A 13686-nucleotide genomic window follows, 5' to 3' on the forward strand; every position below is an offset into this window, starting at 1 on the left:
TACCGATGTCGCAGGCCAAAGGCCCCCCCAAAAATCGGTCCACCTGCCTCCACTGCGCATGCGTCACTTGGGACCACAGTAGCTTCAGAATTTATGTGGAAATCAATCAATCAATCAATTTTTTTATATAGCGCCAAATCACAACAAACAGTTGCCCCAAGGCGCTTTATATTGTAAGGCAAGGCCATACAATAATTATGTAAAACCCCAACGGTCAAAACGACCCCCTGTGAGCAAGCACTTGGCTACAGTGGGAAGGAAAAACTCCCTTTTAACAGGAAGAAACCTCCAGCAGAACCAGGCTCAGGGAGGGGCAGTCTTCTGCTGGGACTGGTTGGGGCTGAGGGAGAGAACCAGGAAAAAGACATGCTGTGGAGGGGAGCAGAGATCGATCACTAATGATTAAATGCAGAGTGGTGCATACAGAGCAAAAAGAGAAAGAAACAGTGCATCATGGGAACCCCCCAGCAGTCTACGTCTATAGCAGCATAACTAAGGGATGGTTCAGGGTCACCTGATCCAGCCCTAACTATAAGCTTTAGCAAAAGGAAAGTTTTAAGCCTAATCTTAAAAGTAGAGAGGGTGTCTGTCTCCCTGATCTGAATTGGGAGCTGGTTCCACAGGAGAGGAGCCTGAAAGCTGAAGGCTCTGCCTCCCATTCTACTCTTACAAACCCTAGGAACTACAAGTAAGCCTGCAGTCTGAGAGCGAAGCGCTCTATTGGGGTGATATGGTAGTACGAGGTCCCTAAGATAAGATGGGACCTGATTATTCAAAACCTTATAAGTAAGAAGAAGAATTTTAAATTCTATTCTAGAATTAACAGGAAGCCAATGAAGAGAAGCCAATATGGGTGAGATATGCTCTCTCCTTCTAGTCCCCGTCAGTACTCTAGCTGCAGCATTTTGAATTAACTGAAGGCTTTTTAGGGAACTTTTAGGACAACCTGATAATAATGAATTACAATAGTCCAGCCTAGAGGAAATAAATGCATGAATTAGTTTTTCAGCATCACTCTGAGACAAGACCTTTCTGATTTTAGAGATATTGCCTAAATGCAAAAAGGCAGTCCTACATATTTGTTTAATATGCGCTTTGAATGACATATCCTGATCAAAAATGACTCCAAGATTTCTCACAGTATTACTAGAGGTCAGGGTAATGCCATCCAGAGTAAGGATCTGGTTAGACACCATGTTTCTAAGATTTGTGGGGCCAAGTACAATAACTTCAGTTTTATCTGAGTTTAAAAGCAGGAAATTAGAGGTCATCCATGTCTTTATGTCTGTAAGACAATCCTGCAGTTTAGCTAATTGGTGTGTGTCCTCTGGCTTCATGGATAGATAAAGCTGGGTATCATCTGCGTAACAATGAAAATTTAAGCAATACCGTCTAATAATACTGCCTAAGGGAAGCATATATAAAGTGAATAAAATTGGTCCTAGCACAGAACCTTGTGGAACTCCATAATTAACTTTAGTCTGTGAAGAAGATTCCCCATTTACATGAACAAATTGTAATCTATTAGACAAATATGATTCAAACCACCGCAGCGCAGTGCCTTTAATACCTATGGCATGCTCTAATCTCTGTAATAAAATTTTATGGTCAACAGTATCAAAAGCAGCACTGAGGTCTAACAGAACAAGCACAGAGATGAGTCCACTGTCCGAGGCCATAAAAAGATCATTTGTAACCTTCACTAATGCTGTTTCTGTACTATGATGAATTCTAAAACCTGACTGAAACTCTTCAAATAGACCATTCCTCTGCAGATGATCAGTTAGCTGTTTTACAACTACCCTTTCAAGAATTTTTGAGAGAAAAGGAAGGTTGGAGATTGGCCTATAATTAGCTAAGATAGCTGGGTCAAGTGATGGCTTTTTAAGTAATGGTTTAATTACTGCCACCTTAAAAGCCTGTGGTACATAGCCAACTAACAAAGATAGATTGATCATATTTAAGATCGAAGCATTAAATAATGGTAGGGCTTCCTTGAGCAGCCTGGTAGGAATGGGGTCTAATAACATGTTGATGGTTTGGATGAAGTAACTAATGAGAATAACTCAGACAGAACAATCGGAGAGAAAGAGTCTAACCAAATACCGGCATCACTGAAAGCAGCCAAAGATAACGATACGTCTTTGGGATGGTTATGAGTAATTTTTTCTCTAATAGTTAAAATTTTGTTAGCAAAGAAAGTCATGAAGTCATTACTAGTTAAAGTTAATGGAATACTCAGCTCAATAGAGCTCTGACTCTTTGTCAGCCTGGCTACAGTGCTGAAAAGAAACCTGGGGTTGTTCTTATTTTCTTCAATTAGTGATGAGTAGAAAGATGTCCTAGCTTTACGGAGGGCTTTTTTATAGAGCAACAGACTCTTTTTCCAGGCTAAGTGAAGATCTTCTAAATTAGTGAGACGCCATTTCCTCTCCAACTTACGGGTTATCTGCTTTAAGCTACGAGTTTGTGAGTTATACCACGGAGTCAGACACTTCTGATTTAAAGCTCTCTTTTTCAGAGGAGCTACAGCATCCAAAGTTGTCTTCAATGAGGATGTAAAACTATTGACGAGATACTCCATCTCCCTTACAGAGTTTAGGTAGCTACTCTGCACTGTGTTGGTATATGGCATTAGAGAACATAAAGAAGGAATCATATCCTTAAACCTAGTTACAGCGCTTTCTGAAAGACTTCTAGTGTAATGAAACTTATTCCCCACTGCTGGGTAGTCCATCAGAGTAAATGTAAATGTTATTAAGAAATGATCAGACAGAAGGGAGTTTTCAGGGAATACTGTTAAGTCTTCTATTTCCATACCATAAGTCAGAACAAGATCTAAGATATGATTAAAGTGGTGGGTGGACTCATTTACTTTTTGAGCAAAGCCAATAGAGTCTAATAATAGATTAAATGCAGTGTTGAGGCTGTCATTCTCAGCATCTGTGTGGATGTTAAAATCGCCCACTATAATTATCTTATCTGAGCTAAGCACTAAGTCAGACAAAAGGTCTGAAAATTCACAGAGAAACTCACAGTAACGACCAGGTGGACGATAGATAATAACAAATAAACTGGTTTTGGGACTTCCAATTTGGATGGACAAGACTAAGAGACAAGCTTTCAAATGAATTAAAGCTCTGTCTGGGTTTTGGATTAATTAATAAGCTGGAATGGAAGATTGCTGCTAATCCTCCACCCCGGCCCGTGCTACGAGCATTCTGACAGTTAGTGTGACTCGGGGGTGTTGACTCATTTAAACTAACATATTCATCCTGCTGTAACCAGGTTTCTGTTAGCCAGAATAAATCAATATGTTGATCAATTATTATATCATTTACCAACAGGGACTTAGAAGAGAGAGACCTAATGTTTAATAGACCACATTTAACTGTTTTAGTCTGTGGTGCAGTTGAAGGTGCTATATTATTTTTTCTTTTTGAATTTTTATGCTTAAATAGATTTTTGCTGGTTATTGGTAGTCTGGGAGCAGGCACCGTCTCTACGGGGATGGGGTAATGAAGGGATGGCAGGGGGAGAGAAGCTGCAGAGAGGTGTGTAAGACTACAACTCTGCTTCCTGGTCCCAACCCTGGATAGTCACGGTTTGGAGGATTTAAGAAAATTGGCCAGATTTCTAGAAATGAGAGCTGCTCCATCCAAAGTGGGATGGATGCCGTCTCTCCTAACAAGACCAGGTTTTCCCCAGAAGCTTTGCCAATTATCTATGAAGCCCACCTCATTTTTTGGACACCACTCAGACAGCCAGCAATTCAAGGAGAACATGCGGCTAAACATGTCACTCCCGGTCCGATTGGGGAGGGGCCCAGAGAAAACTACAGAGTCCGACATTGTTTTTGCAAAGTTACACACCGATTTAATGTTAATTTTAGTGACCTCCGATTGGCGTAACCGAGTGTCATTACTGCCGACGTGAATTACAATCTTACCAAATTTACGCTTAGCCTTAGCCAGCAGTTTCAAATTTCCTTCAATGTCGCCTGCTCTGGCCCCCGGAAGACAATTGACTATGGTTGCTGGTGTCGCTAACTTCACATTTCTCAAAACAGAGTCGCCAATAACCAGAGTTTGATCCTCGGCGGGTGTGTCGTCGAGTGGGGAAAAACGGTTAGAGATGTGAACGGGTTGGCGGTGTACACGGGGCTTCTGTTTAGGGCTACGCTTCCTCCTCACAGTCACCCAGTCGGCCTGCTTTCCCGGCTGCTCGGGATCTGCCAGGGGGGAACTAACGGCGGCTAAGCTACCTTGGTCCGCACCGACTACAGGGGCCTTGCTAGCTGTAGAATTTTCCACGGTGCGGAGCCGAGTCTCCAATTCGCCCAGCCTGGCCTCCAAAGCTACGAATAAGCTACACTTATTGTTCAGATATCTGAACAATAAGTGTGTTCAGAAATGATTGTTCAGATATCTGTCACTGAGATAGATGATGACTGGAGTGCAGTTTGAAGTGGAAACGAGGTGAACCGCAGCTAATGACGGATGTGCAGTGAAGGCAAGGCAGACCGATTTTTAGGGGGGACCGTTTGATCGGCAACACCGGAATTAAAAGTTTTGTTTGTTATTTAGCCAAATTTTAATTCACAAGTTTCAAAACATGACTAGCCCACTGATTCCACTGGGTGCAGCTTTCTAAATCCCATCTTCAGCATTTCAGAATAAGAGTGTTTGTGTACTTGATTTGGTAATTTTTCCTTGAATTTTGTGCTTCTACCATGAGTGCAGAGTCTACGTAGTAACATGGTTTTACTCATGTTTAATGTTATTATTTTCACCTTTATTGTGCTATAGTTTTGAAAGTTCATAGAGTAAAACTCAAGCCCTGAACAACCTGAACATGAACCTTTCACAAACATATCGGTGTCTGCATTATTTTTGTTATGAAAACTTTTATTTTACTGCATAAGCATGGCAGAAAACCACTTTGCCTGTTGGAAATGGTGTCATTACACAGTTTGTCCAGCAGAGGGAGTGTCAATCTGTCAAGCATGGTTAGAAACCCCTATCACCCCTTAAGCCTGATTTATGCTTGTCTGTCTAGTCAGCTCTGTGGCTATGTAGAAGGCACTGCATCGCTACATCCCCTCTCTGAGCCCCTCTCCGTAGCCCAACGTGCACCTCCCAAAATTGAAACTACAACACAACCAGGAACAGGCGGAGCAGGTAAAACGAAAGTCCCTGCCTTGTTCTCGTGTCGTGCCCCCTACTATTCCAGTGGTAAATTGCATTGTGACATCCACCAACACTACGGACAGCTTCGAAAGGGTCACGCCCACGTCACTGTCATTGCATGGCCACGGAGTTGTAGAAGCATAAGTCAGGTTTTAGTCACATTAGCTACAAGTGACAGAAGCAAAGTGACAAGCTGCCGTTCATTTTCATTCATTCAAACTGGGTGTTTTACAGCAACAGCAGCCAAGTGGTTACTGTGACGCCAGCTAGGCGGTGCCAAAATAGACAAGAAGTCTATTTTAGGCAAATGATGAGTGATGTGACATGGCGATTGCCAATCTGAGTGACATATGCTGGTTGTTGGTTATATTTCTAGTTAGTTATTTATAATAAAGCTCATGTTCAAATTGTAAAACATCAAACCTCAATTATATGTGTTTGACATAAGAGTTTGATAAAATGTTAGGAATCATTGCCATTTTGTATTGTATAGATCAGCAAATACACCATTATCACAAATTTTGTACTCGCTAAGTATAGCTGCAGCAATTACAGAGCCATTAACCTGATCAGTCAAAGCATGGTTACGAGACAGTAGTAGAAGCTAGGCTTAGAAAAGTTGTGAAGATCTGTGAGCAGTGATACGGTTTCATGCTGAGAAAGAGCACTCAGAGTACTAATGAAGAAGTATAGAGAAGGCCAGAAGGAGTTACATTGTGTGTTTGTAGATTTAAAGAAAGCTTATTGTGTGAGGAAGTCTGGAGTGGCAGAGGGCGATTCCATATGTGTCGTACGGAACATTCAGAGATGCATTTCCAGCCTGGTCAGACAGTGTTAGAGCAAGTACCTACATTTGGGTGCAGATAGGTTGTGATACCACTGGGCAATATTGCCTTGTGCATACTTTTGATCAGAAATGTTTTTGGGGGGAAACAGGCAAAAAAAAAAAAAAAAAAAAAAAAATCAAATATGTCGTACGGGACACAGAAAACTGATAAAATTCTTTCCACTAAATTCAACACAAAAAGTCTGAGCTGAATGGAGACAGATTCATGTAACCATGCTGGAATTGTTCCCTAGAGTCTGAAAAGAAGCCAAATGAAACCTTTTCTCATATAATACTATTTTTTTATTAAATGCAGAGACTTTACAAAAGTACAGGGCAATGTGTTGTACGAGACGCTCTGAAAAATGATACGGTTTATCCCAAAACAGTTCTATAATCTGTCATTTCAGTTAAGGTTGTTGCAGCATATGCTGTAGAATATCTGAGTGACTGATTTTGTGCTTGATAAATTATCTTATTACCACGTGTGGAGGAAAACTGAGGTTGTATGTCGTACGGGACATAAGAATGTGTCGTATGGGACAAACGACTTAACATGTATGTTACAACGCTACAAAGACCTCAATCCTAGCAGGTTTTCAAGCAACGTACATTTTTAATACAATGGTCTAGAACTTAAATAGAAAATACTTTGTTTTTGGTAAGAAGACAGATAATTATAACTTGAATTCTTAGACAAAATGTGAACATGAGAACAAACAAACAAGATTTTAAAAATCTATGAAAAACTCAACTTCCATTGTCTACCGGTATTATGGTATGTCAAAGCTACACATAAGCTCCTTTCACACCGGGGCTGCTTCGAGTTGCTTCATGTAGCGTCATCACAACGCAGGAGGTGTGCGCAGCAGGGGGGCAGAAAGGAGGTGAGGACGCAGCCTGCAGGTCCTCTGCACAGAAAAATCAGAGTGCACAGTCTGGCTGCAGCCAAACTGTGCACTCTGATTTCTCTTCTAGTTTATATATGTTCTTGTGCTGAGCTGCAGGTCTGCGCTCTGACTTCTGTTATAGTTTATCTTTCTTCCTATGACCGTGAGCTGCGTGCGCACGTCAACGAACAGTCCGTGTGTAAATGTGGAGATGTCTGGAGTTATAGTTGATGTGGACATGTCCTCTGGCAATCAGTCTGTGAGCAGGACTTATGTCCTTTTTTGTCCTTTATTTAACACAATTATGAGAGAGTTTGAGGGGAGAGCGCGGAGCTGCGGCAGCCAGCCAGTTTTTTTGTTTATTGTTCACATGTGCGTGCGAACGAACCATCTGTGAGTGGACTGGAGGTGTCTGGATTTTTTTTTACTGGATGTGGACATGTCCTGTCTCTGGCAATCAGTCTGTGAGGAAGACTTTTATGGACTTTATTTAAACACAGCTGTGAGAGAAGAGCGAGGAGCTGCAGCAGCTATTAGGCTGCAATCAGCATTTTTTTTCTGTGCTCAGTTTCACTGCATTGTGTACACGGTATAAAAACAATCCTGCCTTATTTATACTTCGGGAATAATGGAACACAGCAGGAATCATAAACTGGCATCAGGTAACATTGTATTGTGAGGGTGTGGCTACCAGTCATCTTGAGTACCGTCGCATTGCTCTGACTTGCGCTGAAACCACTTAATTTCTGCGTCCTGTGCGCGACGCAGAAAAAATTAAACATGTTTAATTTCTGGCGTCCGATTCACTTCGTCCTTTGCGTCCCTCGCGCTCTTCTGGTGTTGAGCACTGGGTTGCTTCCACGTGGCGTCATCATGATGCCGCACGACGCAACTTTAAGTGGGCCTAGTGTGACAGGTGCACAAAACTGGTACTCATCATGCTCATGTGTGCTAAAAAAATCACTGATGCACAGCAGACAGCACACAGAGGGATCTGTCATTGCTTTTGTCCTATGAAGTGCTTCCCTTGTGTTTTCTGCTGCGCATCTTTTATTTTTAGCATGTACCAGCACCATGAGTACCAGTTATGTGCATGCCTACCTTGCTTGGCCTACTCATCACCCATGGTTATCTGTTAGCTTTTGCAAGTGTATTTGAATTGGTGAGAAATTGCTTCTGCAAAGACTTGAAAATCCATGACAGAGTGTGATGTGTCATACGGGACATCTTTTAAAAACCAATTATACAATAACTAATTAAAATAATTAACTAAGGCTATGTCAAATGAATAGTTATTGGCCAAAGTTAGAGAATCTGTAGTTGTAAGCTTTGGTCTTGAAAAATGAGATGTGGGGATTTTTTTTTTTTTACATTTCTGTATGACGTACGGGACATGGTCCCAAATCGAATATGACAATTCCTGCCAAATGCAGTGAAGTCACATGATCAGGGGGTGGGGTGGATATAGCCAGTGCCCTCCCCTATTAACTAATAACAATGAAAAAGCTGCAGCAATTAACTGTTAAAAAATGTGGGACAAAAAGTTACAATAATCTTATTTTTCAGAATTTGAGAAAAATCAGAATTCTGTCATTTTGCCCCAAAATATCCAATTCCTGGTGACTGGGAGGAAAAAATCTATTTGGTCTTTGAAGCTTAAGTATTTAAGCACACAATGCATCAGTCATTTTGAGTAATTTTTAAATTAACCTTTTTTTTTTACCTTCTCATGTGGAATCGCCCCAGAGTAGTATGTGAGGATAGCGCAGGCCATGTACAAGGACAGTGTGACAGCGATGAGATGCGCAGTAGAAATGACAGATTCATTCAAGCTGGAGGTGGAATTACACCAAGTGTCAGCTTAGAGTCCTTGCTTGTTTGCAATGGTGATGGACAGGTTGATGGATGAAATCATACAGGAGTCTCCATGACTATGATGTTTGCACATGCACCCTGCTTCATTTAGGCAACGGGTCTGAGCACATTTTGAAAAAATAAAGGCCAGTCTTTTAATCATGGAAATTGGGTGCCCACTTTCCTCAAATCAGCAAGTGCTGAATTTCATTTCATATCTCTGTTACTAGGCACGTCCAGACTGTCTGTCCGGTATAATGCAAAGGGTTTTTAATGAAAATGTATTGCGATTGGATGGACGTTTTGTCAAATGCGAGAGAAAAAAATCAGTTACGCAAAATCCATTATATATGGTGTTTATTATATGGAAACCATACAAAAGCATTGAGACTTTTGCTTTTGTCCATTTAGTGCAAATATTCGGTTTATACGATGACAGTTTGGGTGAGTTTACTATACTTCTTTCTCCCAGCTCATTGGTCACCACCATCCTTCTTTCTGGACAGCAGCAGAGGGGCTGCTTCAGGAGGACCCAGCTCCTTCAGCACAGCAGGGGACACAGCCCATGAAGAAGTGGCAGAGAAGAGCTTACAAGGAGTTGCAGAAGCATTTACAGACACTGTGCATGGACTTTGTGGCCAGTCACAGATCAATGGAGGACTTTCTCAGTGCAGTCAGATATCACACCAGGCTCAGATGATACAGTGAGTGGTATAAACGCCTCCAGTAGTGTACATAATTCACTTGACATAACTTGTCACTGTGTCATTTCCATATTTTGACATTATAAGAAGTAAATTTGTTTCCAAAGTTGTGAGCTTTAGTCTCTTTTTCCAGTAAGGTTGTCAGCTTTTGTCTGTGCACCGTTTGGCGTACCTCTTGCTCCCTGGCATAGTCCTCTTGGTCGTACTCTTCCTCATCATGTTGCGTTTGAAGAGCAGCGCTGTCAAAATCTATGGACATGCTGATATATGAGGTCTACGTGGAGAAAAAAAAAGCACATTTAGAAACAACCAGGATCTGTAATGATTTTACGCTTTTAGCAATCTAGCAATTACATTCGTTCAATAGACTCGTGGTTATTACCTTTTGGAAAAACGTGGGAAACAGTTTTCCTTTGTTTCAGCTACATTAGTGATGTTTGCTCCCCGCTAGTTAAATGCATTCCAGTCCGAGCAGCTAGCTAACAGCTAGCCTGTACCTGGCTAACGACAGTTTAGCAACAAATGAGCTCCACAGCCTTACTAAACAGTCCGCTCATGCTTTATAAAACAGTACATCGAAATATCGATTCACCCAAAAGTACCTTTGGTTCGTTCATGTCAGCCAAGCGATGAACATCGTCGGGTAAAGGCTAACACCGGCTAGCCGACATGTTTACAGCAGCAGCAGCGCACTTTCAAAAGTCGCGCGTATCCGCAGCGCCAAACCGCTGCGCTTCTGTCGCTAACCCTCCGCCTCATGGAACATTAAAATATTAATTCTAAGTGCAAAATACGTTTGATAGGAGAGATTTCAGCTTCGAAAAGACTTGAAATAAGCATGGTTCTAAAACGGTTGAAAAACTACCAGTACGAGCATCAATAGTCCACAGCTCACTCCTGGATGGATAAGAGAGCCAGTGTTGCCATGTCGCGCGAGACAAAAAAGTAACCACAGCCTCAAAAACATATTGCTGCTTGTGGCCTCAGAAACATGTTAACTGGGGTGTACTCACAACACCTCATAATGACAACACCAAAAAAGACTCAGAGTATTGTAAATTGATGTAGGACAACAACCTGCTTTTTTATGTTTACTTAAAATTTTCAGAAAACATTTGATGGTGTTTCTGATGACAGACTTAAATTCAAATGACAAAAAAAGTTTTTTGTGATCTTGAAGTTATGAAAGATTTGTCTCTCTTTTTTTTAGAAACTTCAGTGCCTGTGTTTAAAATGTTCTTATAGAGAGAATGCATGTCCACGGAATGTACAAAATAATCATGGTTGACAGGTGTTCCCCAAGGATTTCTGTTGGGACAGTGTTTTTGCAGGCAACAATTTCTGCATCATGATTGTTTTGTTTTGTTTTGTTTTGTTTTTTAACAGAGGATACAAAACAAATAAATTGCCCATAGGGGCAAGTGACACAAATGCAATCTGACTTTTAGCTGTCAGCCCATCTTATTTAACCAAAGTATACTTTTCAAAAGAATAAGAGTCAGATTTGAGTAGTTTTTGTTGCCATCTTCGCGGGTGATGTGAGCATTTCAGGGCTTCTATACATTTCCTACTTGAAACCCAAAATTTAGCAGAAAAGGCATTTATAAATGTCATAAATGCATAATCTTTTTGGGAGGGGGACAGGTGTAGCTTTGACCTCCCACTATTAATGTATAAACTAGTATGTTGCCTGTGGGGATCCATGGGCTCTAGATTGGGTAGTGTTTACAAAATAGGTAGCTGACATTTTTCAAGGGTGGTAATAAATTAAGCAAAGCTTATATAATGAGTTGGAATGGCGTGTGAGTCAGGATTTTTTTTTTTTAGAACCTTAGACCTCAACAGTTTTTAGAAGAGGAAATCATCCTTTTTATTTCCTGTTAAATGTGTAATTTTTTAATGTTAATTTACTGTCTTAATGTATTTATAAATTGTGTATGTCCTTGTTATTATATACACACTATTATTATTATTATTATTATTATCATATTTTATTATTACTTCTATTTTGTAATTAGATTTTTAAATGGACCACAATGAAATGGTAAATGGACTACATTTATATAGCGCTTTTCCATCTGCATCAGACGCTCAAAGTGCTTTACACATCAATGCCTCACATTCACCCCAGTGTCATGTTGGTGCTATGCATGGCGCCCACTACACACCGGGAGTAACTAGGGGATTAAGGACCTTGCCCAAGGGCACTGTTGGGTTTGCACCCTGTTTTTAAAGAAATGAGAGGCACAAACACTGAAAAGAAACCAGTCAGAGAGAGACAAATATATATATTTTTTTTTGCTCTGCGCAGAGGAGGAGAACAAGAAACAGCTTGTAAGTGCTCAGCTTCAAAGCTCTCCTAAAATCTCCTCCTCTGGCCCAGCCTTTTATTTAGTTCATCAACATGAGAAAAAACAAACAAGGACAGTCGGGAGAGGTTACACATGAGTCATGTCTGCAACAGGGTGATAGCAAAGCAAGGTGACAGCTGAAACCTTCCATTCCTGCAACATGAGCCTTGTGGCTCGTCAAAGCAGGATAAGGCAAAATGAAAAATACTTTGCTCAATCATGAAGAATGCAGACAACAAGTCTTTCTTTCTAAAACCTCCTCTTCTCACAAACAGGAAAAATAATAAGCATAAACTATAAGAAAATAAATGATAATAATATAAGCATAAACTAAAGAAAATAAATGATAATATGAGCATGAACTGTATAAAATCCTTGACAGGCACCCTTAGTGATTTTTCTGGTTAGGCTGTGTTGGGAAGGTGTCGTAACACGGACCCACAACAGGGGGCGCAAATGAACGGACAATGGATAAGACAAAGAGTAACAATTTAATGTTGTGAAACGCACAACTGGATACAGACAAAGATACAATGCCAATTAAACACAAGGTGACGTGCGGGCAGGCTCGAAGATAGGAGACCTCTGGCGATCGAAGAGCCGGGACCCACACAGCTTCCACCACCAACGGCCTGAAGAACACCGGAGCCGCCAAGTCCTGAGTCCCCAGGTGGTCACCGTCTTCTGTTGCAGACCCTGGTACTGCTGGCAGAAGATGAAAACAGTCAATGGTGAGTGTGTATCCACACACCCAGTACTCCTTCACCTACAGATCTTCAAGGAGGGAAAACCTCCACCTCCAGAAAACAATTTCACCCGTGCAGCTCCTGTTAGTCTCGTCCCTGGATGGAGTGAGAGGCGAAGAACGTCGCCCTCCCACTATCCGCCAATCCAGCTTCAGACAGAGCCGCAGGAACACGGCTGCACACAGAACAATGTTAGATACAACGATAATCACAGCAGAGAAGGTTACCTTAGACGGTAGCTGATTTCTCGCCGAGGAGGGGGGAGTAATAATCCGGCTTTTGTAGGGCGGTGGTGTGATTGGTGACAGCTGGTGCTAAATGAGGGACAGCTGTCACTCTGCTGTCTCGGCGCCCTCTCATGCTGAAGCCCGCACTCCAAGCAGGGCGCCGACTGGTGGTGGTGGGCCAGCAGTACCTCCTCTTCAGCGGCCCACACAAACAGGACACCCCCCTCACGTGCGCTCCTGGCGCACGACCAGGCTTGTCTGGGTGTGTCGCCGGTAGAAAATCGGCCAGGAGGGCCGGGTCCAGGTGAGCCCTCTTCACCCAGGAGCGTTCTTCAGGTCCGTACCTCTCCCAGTCCACCAGATATTGAAAGCCCCGGCCCTTCCGACGGACGTCCAGGAGCCGACGAACAGTCCATGCCGGCTCCCCGTCGATGATACGGGCAGGACGGTGGTACGGGTCAGGGTGCAGGTGGTGAGGCGTGGTATGGTTTTAATCTGGAGACATGAAACACTGGGTGGAATCCGCAGTGAAGCTGGGAGTTTCAGCTTCACTGCGGCCGGGCTGAGGATCTTGAATATAGGTAAAGGTCCGATGAACCGGTCTTGAGTTTCTGTGCTTCAACCTGCAGTGGGATGTCCTTAGTTGACAACCACACCTCCTGCCCAGGCTGGTATGTAGGGGCCGGGGAACGCCGGCGATCTGCATGGGCCTTAGCCCTCGTCCGGGCCTGCAACAGGGCAGAACGGGCGGTCCGCCACACCCGGCTGGCACCTCCGCAGGTGGGCTGGACCGAGGGGACCCCGACCTCTCCCTCCACAAGTGGGAACAATGGGGGCTGATACCCCAAACACGCTTCAAAAGGGGAGAGGCTGGAAGCAGATGAGACTTGGCTATTGTG

At 42.5% G+C, this 13686-nt stretch overlaps 1 protein-coding gene across 3 annotated transcripts in view; it reads right to left on the reverse strand.

Moving 5' to 3' along the window:
- cep152 (centrosomal protein 152) overlaps window positions 1-10313 on the reverse strand; it is a 52927-nt gene extending 42614 nt beyond the window's left edge. For 2 of the 3 annotated variants that reach the window (XM_034176231.1, XM_034176229.1), the window contains exons 1-2: window positions 10102-10313; window positions 9636-9737 (exon numbers count right to left, since the gene is read on the reverse strand). In XM_034176231.1, coding sequence (XP_034032122.1) covers window positions 9636-9722 — 87 coding nt within the window. In that variant the 5' untranslated portion in view covers window positions 9723-9737; window positions 10102-10313. Of the gene's footprint in view, window positions 1-9635; window positions 9738-9845; window positions 9861-10101 lie in introns of those variants that run through there. The other variant, XM_034176230.1, reaches the window with a different exon arrangement.
- Window positions 10314-13686: the final 3373 nt, after the last annotated feature.

The sequence above is a fragment of the Thalassophryne amazonica genome, chromosome 8 (genome assembly GCF_902500255.1).
Source record: "Thalassophryne amazonica chromosome 8, fThaAma1.1, whole genome shotgun sequence".
In the NCBI taxonomy this organism is placed as follows: domain Eukaryota; kingdom Metazoa; phylum Chordata; class Actinopteri; order Batrachoidiformes; family Batrachoididae; genus Thalassophryne; species Thalassophryne amazonica.